Raw genomic sequence first — 20567 nt, forward strand, 5'->3', positions numbered from 1 at the left:
AGAGAGAAGAGAGAAGAGAGAAGAGAGAAGAGAGAAGAGAGAAGAGAGAAGAGAGAAGAGAGAAGAGAGAAGAGAGAAGAGAGAGAGAAAGCAGAGATATAGAAAAAAAGCAATGAAGACACGAATAGAGAGAAAGAAGGAGGGCGTGAGACAGAGAAAGAGAAAAAGGACGAGAAACTGAGAAAGAGAAATTAAGGAAGAGAGGGAGACATTGAAACAAATTACCAGGCAGAAGTGGTAACATTACATTCCTTCGGTGAGAGATTTCATCGAACTCCGTTTAAATAAACACTCATATGAAAAAAATTATGAAGGACACAGATTGATAATCGAGAAGGGATACTGGAATACATATGGAAATACATGTAGATGAACTTCCGCGTTCTATCCAAAGCTAGGAAATTTCGATCCAAAGTATTCGTTCGAGAAGTTATCTACCCAATTTTTGAGATAACACTATTTATCTATCAAGCCTTACCATCATCAGCATTTTCAGTCTTATCTTTGAATCAACATTGATTCACGATTTGTTTGGATAGGGTTGAAGTACAACATCTATCGATTGATGTGTAATTTCAACCTTAATAAGGGTTTGAACAACGACGTCTCTGAAATAATAATAAGGTATTCGATTCTGAATACAAAAATTCGAACAATCACTGGAATAAAATTTATTGCTTGTCAGAAATTTACATTCTCAGTCACCATTCATTTTCGTGGTCTGAACTCCAGATGAACCCCTTTCTCCGGGGTGACATCCCCAAATCCCTTCACCAACACGAGCGGAACTTCGGTCTTGGCACTTCTCTCGAGTGAAAAGCTCAACAGCAGATAGTAAACAATGGTCTTCACTTCCGCCAGAGCGAGTCTCGATCCGATACAATTCCTGGGACCTATACCGAACGGTAGATACGCTCCCGAGTTGATACTACCCCTGCGATCATCGCTGAAGCGTTCTGGATCGAACTTTTCCGGATCCGGGAAATATTTCGAGTCGTGATGCAGCGCGTGGGTCGGTAGCCAGATTCCTGCCCCTTTGTCGATCGTGAATGTGAGTCCATCGCCGCAGTCAACAGTGTAATCTTTTATACAGAGTCGGTCCGTGCTCGGTGACGGTGGCCACATCCTCAGGGCTTCCGATACGACCATATCCATGTACTTCATCCGTTGCATTGCATCGTATGTTAGGGATTTTCCGCCGAGCGAGGCTTGTGTTTCAACTATTTCCTGGTGCAGCTTGCGTTGCACATCTGGGTTGATTGTTAGCTCATAGGTAAGGAATAGCAGACATGTTGATACCGTGTCAAAACCGGCCAGGAAGAAGATCAAACACTGGGCAACCATTTCCATGTCGGTCATCGTAGACGAGATTTGGGCTTTGCCAACATCCGACTCCTGCACAGTAGCGAATCCTTCGTTTTGTTCCTTCTCCTGGTGATGCTTCAATTGTCCCTTCTTCGCTTGTATCAGCAGATTTATCATGTCCGGCCGAACGACACCTCTATCTTCGCGATCTTTGATTGCTGACAGAATAAGCGACGTGAAGTACTTGTTATGCTCCGCATCGATTAGGTCGATGCCCAGCCGAGCCATCAACGCCGGAAACATCCGATATCCAATCATTCGTAGCATAATGCTGAACCGATTGAAGTTCATCATTTTCTTCCCAGTCACGTAGAACTCAGTTTTCGGATCCTTGATGGCGTCCACTTTTATCCCGAACGCACAAGTCGCGATAACATCACTCGCAAACCGTCCGAAGACATCCTTCATTTCGTATTCCTGGGCACATCCTTTGGCGCGAGCCTCCTCTTCGAAGTTCCGGGCCGTATTCTCGCTACACTCCACGATCAGCTCGAACATCTGCCGCATCTTGCTTCCGGTGAAGGCCGGACTCAGGGTGGCTCGCATGTTTTTCCACTTCTGACCGGTCAGCGTGAATAGCGACTTCGCGACCACCAGATTGGGATGATCGTAATCGGACGACCCGAACGATGGGACGTGGTCCACAAAGTGATCGAAGTCCTTCACGGTCAGCTGCTTGATTAGGTCCGGATCGCGTAGCACAAACACCGGTGTGGTTAGCTCGAACATGCCAAATATCCTGCGGAGGAGGACACCGGTTGACGGGGAAATCGGTACGCTTTACTCGTGAATTGTACTTACTTGGCATTTGGAAATTTATCGTAAATTGATTGGATGAACTCGGCAAAGGAAACTTTCCGCAACATCAATGGCCCGACGCTGCCAAAGATCGGTTTCACAGCCAACGAAGGGATTGGTTTGCTGAGGAAGTAGTCATTGTTTCTGGTGAGCCGGTGGTACAGATACAACACGATGGCAATTACCGGTAGGGCGTACAACAAATTAATTTGCAACATTTTCCCCGAACAGACACACGGTACTTAAAAACTGATGGGCACCACACGAGAGCTTCCCAGTGACTGAACCGATTTCACAACACAACGAAACATGTGTGCGGCAATGGTGACGCGTTGCGTCCCATAAATGGAAACTCAATTATCTGCCGGTGGAGTGTTGTTATTGTTGTTGGTGTGATTTGAAGGCCACTATCTCTGCACATACCCAGAAGAGATTGTATGTGGTAGAGTTCACCGACGATTATCAGTGTGGTTCCTTCGGTCGTCCACAAGTGACCCTCGATCTGATCAGTGCACCGCATATACTGCGGCACTTTTCTCCTTCTGCTCCCATCAGGATTATTCATGAGAACCGCTTTGGTGGGATGGTCGATCGGCATTCTTAGCATGTGCCCCACCTATAAGAAACAACTTTTGCGAGGCGCATTGTATGTGGCATTATTAAGGGGATTCTCCCAGTAGCTGGTGTATTTCATACTTTCAGCCACACCAACACTTCACTACTAATTCTGGGGTGGAATATACGTTTACATGAGCGCCAATGTTTTACCGGTTTAACTGGCTTTAGAGGTTGGTAAGGCGTCAGATAATTGTTATCCGTATTGTTGATTTTATTTTACAATCAACATCTAGCACAATAAACTACTTTTATCTATTTTCTTCTGAGATGATCAAAATTTCTGCAGAATGCAGAATGCGGCGTGATGTGAATTTCATATGTTTGTGCAACAATTGTTACCTACTCGTTAACCGATAAACAACTTCTACGAACATCGGATCACGCAAATCCGATAAAATTAACAGGAAAGTCGCGTTTCAAGCATTTTCAGTAGTTAATGCATATATTAAACAAAGCTCACCGATAGAATATATTCATCGATTCTCTGCGTAATCTGTGTAATCTGTTCGTTTGGTTTCCTAGAAGTTTATAAATAGGCTGACCAAATAGTTCAGGAACAAAAACGGGACACGTAAGCCATGAAAACTTTTATATCATAAGATAGAGTGTGCAACTTAATTCGTTCCGTATTTTGCATGAAAAATACATTTATTTGTATGATAAAATGAATAAAAACATTATTCAAAGTACCGCCCATCGCCAAACTGTACCATTGGCATACCCAAAATCATACCGTTAGGTAGGCCATGATTTGTAGCCATGGTACGACAGTAACAAAATGAAAAAAGTTATAGTTTAGTTCCAACCACCAAACAGAGAAGTCGAAATAAATCAAGCTCTTAACATTAAAAATTAATTTCATTCTTTGGAAGAACTTAACAATTTTGGCGACGAGGAGAAGTTCTTGCCATTTTCCGGAAGCAACGTCAAGCTTGTTCCTGTTCCTATTCAAGTTCAAATTCCGTTCCGCTTCTGAAGCCCTCAAACCGTCACGAATTCAAGAATGGCCGACGCAGATTTGAAGCAAGCGATTCTCCGGCTGACTGATCTCATCGCAAACCAGCAGCAGCAGATTACAGCTCTCCAGCAGGGTAACGCCAATCAAGTTGGAAGCGAGAAGATCATCGAGTCACTCTCAACGGGAATCGACGAGTTTCAGTACGATCCAGACGGCGGCATCTTCTTCGATTCGTGGTATGCTCGATACGAGGACGTGTTCAAGGAGGACGGAAAGCATTTGGATGACAAAGCAAAGGTCAGGCTACTTCTGCGGAAAATTGGCACGCAATTCCACGAACGCTACGTGAACAGTGTTTTGCCGAGTCATCCGCGGGATTTTTCATTCGAAGACACCGTCAAGAAGCTGAAGAAACTTTTTGGATGCCAAAAGTCACTCTTCAACGCACGCTACCAGTGTCTTCAATACGTGAAAAATGAAGTCGACGATTTTTCGTCTTACTCAGCATCGGTGAACAAGCACTGCGAAGCGTTCCAGATCGGAAAGCTATCCAGCGACCAATTCAAGACGCTCAGGTTCGTATGCGGTCTCCAGTCACCACGCGATTCGGATATCCGGACCAGGCTGATCGGGAAGTTGGAAGCTGAAGAAAACGCGCCGCCCGCCGACGGTGCCAACCTCAAGCTTGAAAACCTGGTTGAGGAGTGCAACCGCATCATCAACCTTAAACAAGACACGCAAATGATCGAGAAAGGTTGTACGGACAAGTCTAAAGTCAACGCAATCTCTCGTCATCGTACTTCAAACGGAAAGGAGAAGAAGTCACCAAAAACACCTTGCTGGTTCTGTGGGGATCTTCATTATGTCAAGGAGTGCCCCTACCAGACACACACATGTTCAAAGTGTAAACGAAAGGGCCACAAGGAAGGGTACTGCTCCTCATCCGAGAAGAAGCCGACAAAGCAGATCGATAAACCCAAACCTAAGGACATCGTCAAGTCTAAAGGTATTGCGGTTAAGCGAGTTGATCTGAAAGCAAAGCGGAAGTTCGTGAAAATCGACATCAACGGTGTACCAGCAAAGTTGCAGCTCGATTGTGCATCTGACATCACCATCATCTCCAAACGAACTTGGACATCGGTGGGTAAGCCTGTCATCGAGACAACGGATGTCGCTGCTGTGAGCGCCTCGGGTGACGGCATCGACATCGTAGGTGAATTCAACGCTGAAATCACCATCCAAGACGTGACGAAAGTGGGTCGCATTTTCGTTACAAGCAATCCGGATCTCAACGTTCTGGGAATTGAAACGATCGATCAGTTCGATCTCTGGTCGGTTCCGTTCAGTTCATTAGTCAACTCAATCCAACAAAACTCAAACGCAACAATGCAGAAGCTGCAAGCGAAGTTCCCTGAAGTGTTCCAACCAACCCTCGGATGCTGCACCAAAGCTAAGGTAACGCTCTACCCGAAGCCAGATGCACGACCTGTGTACTGCCCCAAGCGACCGGTTGCCTACGCTGCCTTTCCGAAGGTTGATGCTGAGCTGCAGAGACTTCAAGACAACGGCATCATCTCGCCAGTCCAGTTTTCTGATTGGGCTGCACCTATCGTCGTGGTTCGTAAATCTGATGTCTCCGTTCGCATTTGTGGTGACTATTCCACAGGTCTCAACAATGCACTAGAATCAGATCGCCATCCACTGCCTCATCCGGACGATATGTTCGGTGAACTCGCCGGTTGCCGTTTCTTCTCCTGTATCGATTTTTCGGATGCCTATCTCCAGGTCGAAGTTGAAGAAGCTTCCCGGAAACTGCTAACGATAAACACACACAAAGGTCTGTTCCTGTACAACCGATTGCCACCCGGAGTCAAATCCGCACCAGGTGCATTCCAGAGGATCATCGACAGTATGCTAGCCGGAATTCCTGGAGTGAAACCGTACCTGGATGACATTCTAATTGCTGGAAAGACCCAAGAAGAGCACGATCGTAGTCTGAATGATGTGCTCCAACGTATTCGTGAGTGTGGATTCTATCTGCGCATCGAGAAGTGCCGTTTTTCACTTCCGCAGATCAAGTTTTTGGGTCACATCGTCGACAAGGATGGTCTCCGCCCGGATCCAACCAAAACAAGAGCAATCTCTGAGATGTCAGCACCAACGAATTTGTCGCAACTGCGTTCATACCTGGGTGCGATTAACTATTATGGACGGTTCGTTGGACAGATGAAGGAACTCCGAGCGCCGCTGGACTGTCTACTGAAGAAAGACGCTGATTGGAAGTGGACTGCCGATTGTCAAAAGTCGTTCGATCGGTTCAAATACATTCTGGTCTCCAATCTCTTGCTGACACACTTTGATCCTAACAAGGAAATTATCGTGGCTGGAGACGCTTCCAAGAATGGGCTGGGCGCCGTCATCCTACACCTTTTCTATCTATCGGCTATCGCTCATGCTTCAAGGTCACTCACTCCTGCGGAAGAAAATTATGGTCAAATTGAAAAGGAAGCGCTCGCGTTGGTGTTTGCAGTAACACGCTTCCACAAAATGATTTTCGGTCGCAAATTCGTGCTGCAAACTGACCACAAGCCACTCCTCAAGATTTTTGGTAGCAAAAAAGGAATCCCCGTCTACACAGCCAATCGACTTCAGCGTTGGGCACTAACGATGTTGCTTTACGACTTTGATATCCAGTTCATCCCAACAGCAAGTTTCGGACACGCTGACTTGTTATCACGTCTAATGAGCAGCCACAACAAGCCTGACGAGGAGTACGTGATCGCTGCTCTCCAAACGGAAACCGACGTAAAGTCAATTCTCGAAGATTCCATCTCCAACTTACCTGTCACGTCAGAAATGATCGCCAAGGCAACTCAAGACGACCCAGTGCTTCAAGAGGTTATCACCTTCATCAGCAATGGCTGGCCTAACAGAGCAAGCGATATCCGCACTCCAGCTGTTCATCCGTTTTTCTCAAGACGCGAGGGTCTTCAAGTTAGCCAGGACTGCGTCATGTTCTGCGATCGAGTCGTGGTCCCTGAACGGTTCTCAATCCAACAAACCCTGGAATCGATAGGATGAAGTCACTCGCCAGAAGCTTTGTATACTGGCCCAACATCGACGATGACGTTGAATCGTTCGTGCGTCAATGTTGTTCCTGTGCCACTGCTGCGAAATCACCTCGTAAAACTACTCTTGCGTCCTGGCCGATACCAACAAAACCGTGGGACAGAGTTCATATCGACTACGCTGGTCCAGTTGATGGTTACTACTACTTTGTGGTAGTTGACGCCTATTCGAAGTGGCCAGAAATCTTTAGAACGCGAACCACAACAACCACGGTGACGCTGGAGATTCTACAAGAAACAATCGCAAGATACCCCGCAACCCGCATAGTCTTGTGTCCGATAACGGTACCCAGTTCGTTAGTAGCCGTTTCAAGCAATTCTGCAAAGAAAATGGTATCCAGCACCTGACGACAGCCCCGTACCATCCCCAATCCAATGGACAAGCCGAACGTTTCGTTGATACTCTCAAAAGAGGACTGAAGAAACTTGTCGAAGGGGAGAAGGCAGTAATGTTCCAGGATCTGCAGACGTTTCTATCGGTTTACCGGTCAACACCAAACAGAAGCATAGATGGTAAGACGCCAGCTGATCTATTTCTAGGTCGACCGCTACGAACGACACTGGATCTGCTGAAGCCGTGTCCTCCAAGTCCAACGCTGGTCAACGAAAAACAAAATTCCCAGTTCAACAGACGACACGGTGCGATGAAACGAACCTTTGATGCTGAAGAAATGGTCTTTGCCCAGGTTCATTATCGTAACACAACAAAGTGGGTTCCAGGTCAAATCATCGAGCGCAAGGGTAACGTAAACTACACCATGTTGCTCGAGAACGGACGACTCATTCGAGCACACACAAACCAAATTCGACAACAATATGGAAGCGATGCCGATGCTGATTCTACACCTCAAAATCAACTTCCTTTGGCACTGCTGATCGATGAATTCAATTTTCAAGATATGAAACCTCCGGATCCAGTAGTTCCTCCAATAGAAGATGAGCAACCGATTCCTGATGATGAGCCGATGCCTGTCGATGATGAACAAGAAGTTGTTGAAGACGACGTTAACGACGATGAATCTGATGTTCCTATTGAAGACTCTCCACAACCCGTCAGGCCAGAAGGAAGACTTCGTAGGCTCCCAGCATGGCTTGCACCGTACGATATTTTCTAAAAAAGGAAGATGTACCATTGGCATACGCAAAATCATACCGTTAGGTAGGCCATGATTTGTAGCCATGGTACGACAGTAACAAAATGAAAAAAGTTATAGTTTAGTTCCAACCACCAAACAGAGAAGTCGAAATAAATCAAGCTCTTAACATTAAAAATTAATTTCATTCTTTGGAAGAACTTAACACAACCTATTCTTTTTCTCGTCGGATTCCGTCGAGAAGCGTTCATTTGTTAAGCTTGAGCTTGAGTTTGAGTAGACTGTACACTTCGTAGTTACTATCCGTGATTGACCCGAACCAGCGAATTTGCGTAAAAAAACCACCGAGTGACGCTTGGGATAAGAAAATCATTCACATTATGCAAGTTTCGCTGATTCGAGCTGATAGTCAATAACGACGTCGGCCACGTCTTTACAGTCACCAGGGGAAGGGAAGGAATGTTAGTATGATATTTGCGACAAGAAGCGTCGCCTCTATAGCTAGGCTTGCGATTATCATGGATAAAAAATCGTTAGAATGGGTAAGAAGAATCAGGATTCACTGTGGTGAGTGATGTGATTCTTCGAGATTTCGAAAATAATATCCATTCTGACCTGAGAAAGTCTCTGAGAAAACTCCTTTGAAAACTCTCGAACTATATATTTCTATTCATCGCTCGTATTATATTTCATATTTTTCTAACAATTCTTGATCGCGGTTATTTTTGGCAACCTGAGAAGGTCGCCGAGAAACTCCTTTAATAACCCGAATAGACAATATATTTTTCTACGGAGGGAGGGCTTCTGACTTAGAGGTATATCCATTTATTTCTTTGCATAATACTCTATATATATATAGAAATGGATTTCTGTCTGTCTGTCTGATTCTTATGGACTCGGAAACTACCGAACCGATCGACATGAAAATTGGTATATAGGGGTTTTTGGGGCCGGGGAAGGTTTTCGTGATAGTTTGAGACCGCTCCCCCCTCTCTAAGGGTGGGCTGCCATACAAATTAAACACAAATTTCTGTATTACTTGAGAATTAATCAAGCAAACTGAACGAAATTTGGCATTTGATGGTTTTAGGGTGCAATAAACGTTTCTATGGTGCTTAGACTCTCCACCCCCCCTTCCTAATGGGGGGCTGCCATACAAATGAAACACAAATTTTTGCATAATTCGAAAACTAATCAAGCAAATGGAGCCAAATTTATTATGCAAATGTTTTAGGGGACATGAAACGTTTCTATGGTGGATATACACTCCTCCCCCCTCTCTGAAGAGGGGGGGGGGGACTGCCATACAAATGAATTTCTGCATAATTCAAGAACTAATCAAGTAAACTGAACCAAATTTGGCATGTGGAGGTTTTAGGGAGCAAGAAACATTTCTGAAGTGGTTCAACACTCCTCCCACCTTTCTGAGGGGAAGAAATTGTCCGATTTAGGGCTGTCTTTATTCTATCATATTTTCTGTATAAAACATTTATTCCATGTAGCGGAGAAACATTTGCAAGTGGTTGAACGAGAATTGTGTCTGAAAATAATCTTATATTGTAATGATGAGTTTTGTTAGAAATACTAGAAATTTTATAAGGGTAAATTCAACGGGGTCGATTAGAAGATCAATCAATGAACAGTTCTGCGATTGGATCCATGAACTTGCTTATAGTAAGAAAACGTGAATGTTTGAAGGTGATTGATAACAAAAAACAAATTTTGTGCGGGACAAAGTTTGCCGGATCAGCTAGTCATGGATAAAAGCTATTACAACCATCCTTCTTAGAGGCTTTGGACCCTCTGCTCTGATTCTCGATAGTGTAGGTTTTTTTTCAGACATGCTACTGTAGAGATCCGTCATTCGCAAGTGGAATTGCGAGAGAAGCGTTCATATTTTGAAGCCAAGAACCAACCAATTTTTGATAACCGGTTCTGAAGTAAAACGTATTCCACTCAATGTGTTCTGTATCCATTGAAACAAATGGTTGTCGAAAGGGGCAAGCATTAAAGTGGGTGAAACAGAACTTCCCATCCACTATTTTCCAAATAGTTTTTAACATGAAGAGTAAAATGAGTCCGAGCGTTGACATGATGTGATATTATCCACTCGTGTCTGGTTGCATAATCTGGTCGTTTTATGCAATAGCTCGCGTTCAACGAATCAGCGAATCCGGGCACTTTTTAACTTTAACACCAAAATCATTCCCTACAAAATTATATGCGCTTTTCTTCCAATTTAAACAGAAAATCAAAACTTCCCACAAGTGGTGCTTATTTGCAACGAAACTCGACATTTCAACACAGTATAAATTGAACTAGTTGTACAAAACTGAATAACTTGTAAACAATAATTGGTTGACAGATGTCGACACTTCATGATTCAGCAAAAATGATCTGTCATCGTTAACTATTGATAGCTTCACAATTTTATTGAGCGAATGAAGCCGTGATAAAACCAAACAATCAATATTTCTTGGATGTAACTGCTTTGTTCTTTACAACGAAAGTATATTTAGAAAAAAACAACTTTTCGAAAGAGAACATGGTTTTTGAAAATCTAATCATAAAATTTGTCAAATTCCAGATCAATATTCAGTAATTACACCTAGCACGGATCTTTGTTTATCTCATTGATTATAATTCCTTTAATCGCTCATCAAACAAAATGTTTTCATCTATCTGAACAGGAAGGTATATTCTAACGTTACTTTGAAAACGGTTTTAAGAAATTTTGCCTTCTGTATTCCACCTGAACCAACAACACTTTTAAGAATAGTTTGCACCTCATTAGTCAAAAACATGTCTTCCCTTTTATGTTGGATAATTGTAATAAAATAATCGAAATTAACACTAACAATCTATGGTGAAAAGTAACCGTTATTTGAGTCCCGGGTTTCCAAACTAATCGCGTAGTACAACAAGACGTTCTTCTTGTGAATAAAAATAGGAAAGTAATCGCACAAAAATACTGAGAATCATCTGGATAGAAAGTCCAAGGGAAAGGAATAGTGCGCTACCATGCTCAAGCAATTTTGCATTCGCCGACGAAGTCGCAAAAACACTTCAATTCTCCTGCATTAACATACAATTGGCAGACAAACTTCTCCCCTGCAAAAACTCTGAGCAAAGTTAAAATCCAAGTTCCGATTCGGAAGAAAAATTTTGACAGTATTTGTAAAATATAAATATATTTTATTATACTCAAAATACGGTACATATTAATCTGTACCGGGACAATTCAAAATGGTCGGAAAAACGGTACGTTTGGTCAGCCAAGTTCTAAAGCACTCTTCAACGTTTTTAAAAATTATTGTTTTATTGGAGGAAGTTTCATACATTCAAATGGTGTTATCAAAATTATAACCAAAAGGACAACTACGCAATAACTTATTCAAAAAGTGATAATTTAAATAATGTTTGAAAAAACATCCTCAACATGTTTGAGTGTTGCTGGAGAATTAAGAGCTATTAGGTTACCCAAAAAGTATTACAGTAACGTCTCGATTATATCACTGGGTGTTTTTATCACGTCTCGTTCATATCACTCTCGATTTAATCACTGAAAATGTTTCGTTTATATCACGTTTTCCGAAAATTAAAAAAAATATGCAAATTTCAATTCATCCTTGGATTATTCATCAAAAAATGAGAACTAAACAGAAAACATGATTTTTAAGTATCCATATCGCCTCTAGTGATCAGCCGTAGCCGTAGGGTTTGTATGCCTTTTTGAGAAAGAACATTTGCATAGTTCTACTCACAGAGGCTTTTCCCTATTCATAAACACGGCTCTTTAATGCTTAACGTTGCTGAGCCAGTTGAAAATAAATGAATTTATCAGCCGTATTCACGTAGCTTACAAAAAGTGTTTTACTGTGGGATTTGTAGCAAATATTTCGTATTTCTTTTAAAAGCCCTTCGTACTACTTTTAACGGGTATTTCAATACGCTACAAAAGTAGACCGATAGGGCCTGCAAACGACGCCATAATTTTTTCCGCACTCTTTACATTTTTCTTCAGTAAGGTTTGCCATTTCATAATGGAAATATATACGATCCAACAACGAGTCGAGATTACTAAAATTTTTCTACCCAAATTCGGAGTCAATGGCCTCAACTTTGAGAGCGCTACGCTCAGTTTATGGTTGTCATAATCGTCCTGCCAGATAAACAATTGAGTGTCTAGTAGAAAAATTTGAATCCACAGGCACAGTACAAAATGTTCCCGTGGCAGTGAGACAAAGAAATGACCGTAGTGTCGAGAATATTGCTGCCGCTAGCGCATCAATTGAGGAAGACCCAAATCAGTCTCTCACACGACGTTCTCAAGCGTTGGGCATCTCTGTGACGTCGTTGTGGCGAATTTTGCGAAAAGGTTTTGACCTACATCCTTACAAGATCGAATTAACGCGAGAATTGAAGCCGCTTGACCACCAGAAGCGTTGTAAGCTCGTGAATTGGGCTGAGCAACAACTTGAAAATGATCCGGATTTTCATCGAAAAACCATCTTAAGTGATGAGGCTCATTTCTGGCTGAATGGCTTCGTCAATAAGCAAAATATACGTTATTGGTCAGGCAGCAATCCACACGTACTCCATGAATCACCATTGCATCCCGAAAAAATTACGGTTTGGTGCGGTTTATGGTCCGGCGGCGTCGTTGGGCCGTACTTCTTCCGTGATGATCAAGACCGGCACGTTACTGTGAATGAGAATCGCTACCGCTCAATGATAACCGAATATTTTTGGACCGAATTGGATGATATGGACTTGGACAATATGTGGTTTCAACAGGGTCACAAGCCACATAGCGAATTTAACAATCGATTTATTGAAAACCAAGTTTGGTGAGCATGTTATCTCACGAAATGGCCCAGTCAATTGGCAAGCCAACTTTGTACGAATATCGAACGTGAAATTGCAGCAGTATCGACCGATTTGTGCATGAAAACCTTGAAAATCGAAATATCTATTTTATAGCTCTACAGTTGCAGTTCACACCAAAAGGTTTACACTATGAAACTGTTCAAGATAAATTTGATGACTCCAAAGGATTTCAAATGGTCGACCAAAAATTGTTTGGTTGATGAAAGTCCGAAGATCTACAGATGGACGCCAATTTCTACTGTCAAAACAACGCTTACAATTACGAATACTTTGCAGTGAAGAGGGGAGGGGAGAAGATCAATGGGGTTATATCTGGTGAATACGGTGCTTGCGGTGCGAATTCCGTTGATTTTTGTTTGCCAAAAAGTTACGAGAAATCATGGCTGTATGAACCTTTGCGTTTTCGTGATAAAGAAAAACTCATTTTTCCGTCTCCAAATCAAACCGCTTCCGACGGATATCATCGTGCAAATGATTCATAACAACTGGGAAGTAGTCTCCTGGAATACACTCATACATCTTAAGACATTTTGGTAATCAAAGATAACCTTCAAAAGTATCTTGATACTCTGATCTTAGAACACAATTGTAGTCCGGGAAAGATGTTTTATCTAAAATCAATTTAATTTATTTATGAGAGATACAAAAGTAATCATTGAAATTGATTCAAACCTCTTCGTATAACATGATAGTCTAGGATTAGAAATTGTAATGAGTATTGATAATGTAACTATGTTACAGTCGCTCTGAATCAATATAGGCGCATGGTACTCTAGTGGCATAGGAATATGGAACGAAGATTGAAAAAATGGTGACTTTGGAAAATCATAACTCAAAAACGGAAAAAAGGCCTCTCTGTTTTTTGGATGTGTTATGTAAAAACATTCAGGATGAATTTTTTAGAAAAGTAGCGCATGTAAACCATTAAAAAACCAATACAATCAATAATAACGCGAACAAAAATGAAAATTATTGCAAGTGTTGAATTTTTTCTAAGACTAATTAGCTAATTGGCTTTAATTTGATATGTCGATCATCTGAATCGGTCCAGTGGTTCAAATGCTATGAAAAAAGTTTGAACTAAGATTGGGCGATCTTGCATCGATATTCAGAAGATCGATCTTTTCCTCTCCGATTTCCGATTTGTTGGATCGATTCTTTGTACTCCAAAAAATCACGAAAAAATTTCTTTTCGATATTTTTGATCGTAGAAATCTTCTTGTAAATTTGTTTTTCAGTGTTTTTCATTCGAGTGCGGAGGGTAGCGCTCCTATAGGAATCATCTTTTAACAAACGATTTCGTCTTTCGGGAATATATTGGGGATACAAATTGAAAAAAAATCTAGATACTATCGCAGAATGCTCATCCATTTTTCTATGGATTTAAGAAATGGTTTCAAGCGCCCCTTTTAGCTAAAGCTTTTTTAAATATACTCAAACTCATGCCCATTTTTGGCATTTTCTCACAAAATTCATTTTGCATTCTAACGATTAATCTCATCAAAAACCACCTGACAAGCAGCAGTTTGTAAGTAGTTTTGTAAATTTGATCATTACAAAATAAGTTGATATAATTTATATTTACACCATCCCATTTACATGGGTGACAGTGAAAATTTGGACGAAATCCAAGTCCAGTTGAAGAGTTCTTTTCTAAATATAACTGAGACTTCTACCAAGATTTCGACTAAATGCCAGACGTATAGCACGGTTGGATTTTATGGGATTATTGTCAGTGTAGTTATAGATGAATATCAGTTGTTGGATTTCTAATAATAATTTTCAATTAATTTATATAATTAATAGATTCCATAACGGTATACAATGAATGCACTGGAAAATACAATTTGTGTCAGAGACTGTGCGTGTCTCTGTAGTGTTGTTATTGTTTTTTTGCTGATGCTTTTTAGGCATTATTTGTATCTATTTAAAGCAAAAACATATTTGAAAATCTAACAAATAATCATAAGAAAAGTGTGCAAAACACATAATCTAGTAAAACAATTGAAAACACTCCTAAAAATTCATCGTGTTGTTGAAACTTGCACAAAGGAGATTTTCAAAAACGTCCAGTTAGAGAATCATATCAAAATATCCAATTATTCGTGACGCATTACATGTCTGCCCAATTATCTAGATGTCTAATTAGAGGCGAATCACTTTTTCTAATTAAATAAAACATATTTATTCTCGGCCTGTGAGACCAATTAACCAATTAACTTGAAGTATAAGAACTATCAATCGTAAATATTGGCCCCTATTATGTAAATTGTGCTCCCTTGGCCGAGTGATTAGCGTCATAACTAACATGCCGGGTGTTCGGGTTCGATTCACGTTCTGGTCGGGGGAATTTTTCGTCAAAGAAATTTCCTCCGACTTGCACTGTGATCACGCGTATTCTAGAGCTTGCCACTCAAAATGCATTCAAGGCGTGTTATTTGGCATAGAAATCTCAACTAAGTACTAATAAAAATGACGCAAGTAATACTACGTTGAGACGGCGAAGTTCCTCTAGGAACGTTAGTGCCATTGAAGAAGAAGAAGAATGTAAATTGAATCGAACGATTAATTCGATACCTATAACTATCACTATCATTTTGTAAAGCGATAGAATCTTATCGAATCGAGTTCTTTCCCATTTTTTTCTTGAAACGTCTCCGAAATGTTTCTTGAAGCAAAGCAGTAAAATAAAGCAAACAAGTAAATTTCTGTTGAACTAGAATTACATAATAGGGCCCAATATTTAATTTTAGAAATTTATCATTTCTCGTTCATCTCATTCTTTCATTCACTGTTCTATTCTTGACTATATTTCTGGAGAAAAATAATCTGCACAATTAATTCACATTACTCAAAATTTACTTTCAAAATTAAAATAACAATACTTCATCGAAACTCGCATACGCAGTCTTCAAAAGCGAAGAATTCTTCGAAAAATTAGTTTTTATTGAATTTCGAAACCTTATGCCGGATGTTTCCAACATTTTCATTTGGTCATTTAACAAATCATTGAAGTTATTCCTTGTGACAATTCTTTACTTTATTACAAGTGGTCGAACAACTGGATGTGTTAATATTAAAGAACTAACAATCTGAAAGAAGATGGGGGTCTCCGTAGCCACATTGGTTGCGCGTTCGCTTAGTAAGCGATCGATCGTGAGTTCAAAACTCAGGGCCCTTATTGACCATTTTTGTGTTGTTACAGAATAGCTACGTCCACGCAACATACATCAGCGATGGAGATCGATCCACGGTCGAATTAAGATCGATTCATCCATACAACTGCTCTGCTCTGCAAGACACATCGGGCTGCTGTTCTATAAATAACTCAACAATGATCAATCAACTGTCTCCGCTGTCCGGTCTAACTGGATAATGGAAGAACAGAACGAAAACTCTTACGCCTAAATGGCTACTGTGTAAATGTGTACCATATGCAATGGTATAGTAGGGAATAGTCTAACGTCGAAAAATGGCAACTGTGTAATGTGCTAATTATAGATATGATAACCATGTGACATGTACACGATTAAAATTCGGCTCTGTTACAGCTAAAATACTAATGAGCCTTAATAAATAAATGGGATAAAAAAAAAAAATCTGAAAGAAAATATAAAACCGAAACTTTAATGAAGAAATATCTACCCCTACAACCAATTTGTTTTATTGAGGTTAGCATAAACACCTTAGAAAATTATCACGGCAAAAAGTGGAGGGATATTTATTCCATTGCATTTGGAGGTGACACTATCCTAGACCAGCTGGCGGGCGTCTAGGAATACCTACGCGGGCGACCGGTAGACCGCGGACTATCGTTTGGCCATCCCTGCTATAGAGCAATTCTACCCCTAATCAGTCGTGAAACCAACAAATTTTGACGCGACTCTCTTTTTTCGTTGAAACTTAGCTACTTGAAATCACAGTTTTCATTATCATATGACCAAATTAAATCACGACTGATTTTTTAAAATGGAGTAAAGGGTGTGTCACATCAAATTGCATCACGGAAAAAACGCTGTAGAAATTTAATTTTTAGGAATTATATCTTCAGCTTTCGCTTATAATCAGATAAGAGTGTATAGATCACGTTGGCCATGCTTCACTGTCAATTTTTCGTAAATTTGGAAAAATGTCGTCGAACGAAAACGAGCGTCGTGAATTAATCCTGTGCACTCATTTCGAGAATCCGGGGTTGTCACATCGGGGCATCGGTAAGATGCTGGGAATCGTCCAATCCACGGTCAGCAGAGTACTAAAACGATACTTCGAGAACCTAACCATCGACCGGAAGGTGAAGAACGGCAAAAATGGATGCTCCGTCAGTGAAAAAGATCACAAGCGCGTAGTTAAGCAGTTTAGACGTGATCCGAGAAGTTCGGTCCGGGATGTCGCCAATAAGCTGAATTTGTCAAGTTCATTCGTCCAGCGGACCAAGCAGCGGGAGGGCCTGCGTACATACAAGGTTCAGAAGGCTCCTAACCGCGACGAAAGGCAAAACATGGTGGGGAAGACGCGAGCCCGGAAGCTGTACACCGAAATGCTGACGAAGCCGCATGGCCTGGTAATGGACGACGAAACCTACGTCAAAGCGGACTTTCGTCAGCTGCCGGGCCTGTTGTTCTTCTCCGCAGAGGACAAATTCAGCGTTCCGGAGGAGATTCGCAAGCAGAAACTATCCAAGTTTGCCAAAAAGTACATGGTGTGGCAAGCGATCTGCTCTTGCGGAAAGCGAAGCGCCCTCTTCGTGATGACCGGCACGGTAAACGGGCAGGTTTACCTTAAGGAGTGCCTACAGAAGCGCTTACTACCACTATTGAAGCAGCACGAGGGCCCGACCATCTTCTGGCTGGATCTCGCTTCGTGCCACTATTCAAAGGACGTGTTGGAGTGGTACGAAGCCAACGGGGTCACCTTCGTACCAAAGGAAATGAACCCGCCCAACGCGCCGGAGCTTTGCCCAATAGAGAAATATTGGGCGATTATGAAGCAGGCCCTCCGGAAAAACCCAAAGGTTGTCAAATCGGAGGCGGACTTCAAGAGAAAATGGATTTCTGTTCAAAAAAACTACAACCTGACGTGGTACAGAACCTTATGGACGGGGTAAAGAGGATGGGGCGAGCATACGGGCTTGGGCTCGAAGTATGAATAAAAAGAAAATGCCAAAAGTTGTTTAATAGTTTTTATTTTACTGTCTAAAATTTTCAAAAGGATCGGTCTACTGGGCGAATTTCTACAGCGTTTTTTCCGCGATGCAATTTGATGTGACACACCCTTTATTCAAAATTATTGATGCTCCTTTCAAAAAATCCCAACTCAAAATCCAGATGTCTAATTAAAATATGATATTTGACAAAGTTGTTGGAAAATAAATGAACCATTTAGGAACATTTTAAATGTACTGTTAAAAAACTTTTCGAAAAATTGAATTAAATATTAAAAACCTGTATATCTCAAAACACACCTCGATATTTTTTGTATATTTTTATAGGAAATACCTTCCAATTTAACAAAATTTGACGTACAGAAGTGCCGTGGTTGTTCTACCACAATTGAGATATGAATTTTTGAAAATATTTAAAACTTGAATACTTTGTGAAATCATAACCATTTAAGAAAAGCTTGTAACCTACATGAAAAACTATATGTAACGGTTTATCCTAGGACTAATCGTTCTCGAGATATAACCAATTCAATATAGTTGAATTCATATTCGTGAAATATTAGAAAATTCATCCGGCTGGTGGAGTTTACGATTATGGCTTCGACATCGTATAGAAATTTCCCCAATATTGTTTTCACTATAAAAAATTTTTTTTTATCTGAACAAAACACTTTACAAATGAACCTCTTTATATCAATTGTCAAACAATGCGGTTTGATTAGAAAGTTGGTTCAACTGCCGATAAGTTCTCCGATGAGGAATAACATTTGAGGTATTTTATCGTACAGGCAAACCTATTTTTGGGCGAGGGATAGAGACCGCACAAGAAAATAATGGCATAAAATAAAATTGTACTTTACCAGTAGCTTTGAAAAATCGTGTTCGCTTCACAATTTGAAAAAGCTTTTTCTGTGCGATAGATAGCGCAAAAAATCGCACAAAAAAAGGTTTCCCTGTATATTTGAAGTGTTGAAATGTTTCTGATGTGATCGAAGTATATGGAACGCTTTCGCAACAAATGTTGGGTTCATCGATTCTAATAGGTATTTACAATCGAACTAACACGTTCAGATTGAATGTTATTCTTGAGAATGATTTTCCTAAAAATGATTGACAGTGACTCAACAGGTTTGATTTGAAATTTTGTTTTATCTACCGATAGAGCGATATAAATTGTATAACATTTGATTGTTTAGGTTAGTAAGCAACATGAAGAGGTTTTTCTTATTTTTTATCTTATCATTCATATTACTGCTTAAACCACGCTCGCAACTACACATACGATACCTCCTCGATACCTAGTGCAGTGAATCCCTTTTTCAGCTCTAAGACAACGTCCAAAAAACGATTGCATATTCCTGAATCAGAACAGCAGTTCACTACCACTCAAATAATTTTCCGTACGTGGATTACAGCGAGTCTGCGTTGAACGCATCCGCTGGATGTGCTTCATTTTTATAAAAAATAAGTACGTTAAATGGCTCGCTATTAGCATAGTTTACCCATGAAGGTACGTCATACATCAACGAATACAGGAAAAGCACTCACGATGTCAACCAAATTGACCCGAGCCATGAAACAGTGCATCTGCTCATCACCCATAAAGACCGCGGAGACCAATGATACCAACGAGACGCGTCGCCACTTGATATAAAAAAAAAATTACGCTAGTTAACTAAACAACCCACCTCGCAATGTACCACCATCAGGCTTCTACCCACCGCGTGGCAGTGGGCGGCTACTCCGAGCGAAAACGAAAACAATTGATGGAGTAATTTATGATTCACAACAAAAAACTGTCAAAGGAAGATTTACGGACACCACCATCGTGGAATCGCGGGTCGCCTCAATTAAGTCACCAACAAGTAGCCCACAGTCGCGCAAGTCAATGGGAAGACGAATTGTCACGTTGCATAAGACGAAGTGAAATTTTTCGTTATTGCCGCGAAACATAATCACTCCAAGCCGCGGGTCCCAAAGGCATTCGCGATAATTAAAATAACGCGCAACTGTGACAGTTGAATGACACCACCGCTGCCAGCGAGCGGAGGTATGATTCATTGAGAAACCGGATCGATGATCTCGGATGGCGGTTCGACTTTTGTCGATGGTGGAACGGAAACCCACGGCTCTCTTAGTAACGCTGTGGACGAAGTTTCGTGGATCAAAAAAATCAAAACTTTGAGCGTTTTTGAGACACCTCTAAATCATGTCCAATTGGGCTGAAACTTTGCATATTATGCAAAATCGTTATTGCTGATGTTACTCGCTGTTTGCATACTAGGGGAAGAGCAACAAACATGTTTGCATATAATTCGAGCTTTAGCTTCCATGGTAGAGATGGACAAATCGTTTACGAACGGTACGGAATAATTAGTTCGCCAAAAAGATTAAAAAAAGAAACGATAGTTCGCCATACAGAATGATTCAGAACGAACTGTTTGGGAACGAATGATGTGCAGCAGAATTAAATACAGTGAAACCTGTTTTTGTGCGAATTTTTTTTGTGCGATTTTTTTTTGCGATTTTATGTTCTTGTGCGGTTTTTTTTGTGC

At 41.0% G+C, this 20567-nt stretch overlaps 2 protein-coding genes across 3 annotated transcripts in view; both read right to left on the reverse strand.

Moving 5' to 3' along the window:
* The window catches only part of LOC129764307 (sodium-dependent transporter bedraggled), a 289063-nt gene that overhangs the window by 164953 nt on the left and 103543 nt on the right, over positions 1-20567 (reverse strand). The gene's annotated exons all lie outside the window — the stretch shown is intronic.
* On the reverse strand, positions 628-2680 carry LOC129764314 (cytochrome P450 9e2-like). The gene is made up of 2 exons (XM_055763277.1): positions 2167-2680; positions 628-2104 (listed from the first exon to the last, which is right to left on the reverse strand). Exons 1-2 carry the CDS (start codon positions 2379-2381, stop codon positions 709-711), a joined length of 1611 nt encoding a protein of 536 aa, XP_055619252.1. The 5' UTR covers positions 2382-2680; the 3' UTR covers positions 628-708.

Source organism: Toxorhynchites rutilus, chromosome 2, assembly GCF_029784135.1.
Source record: "Toxorhynchites rutilus septentrionalis strain SRP chromosome 2, ASM2978413v1, whole genome shotgun sequence".
NCBI classification, from domain to species: Eukaryota; Metazoa; Arthropoda; class Insecta; order Diptera; family Culicidae; genus Toxorhynchites; species Toxorhynchites rutilus.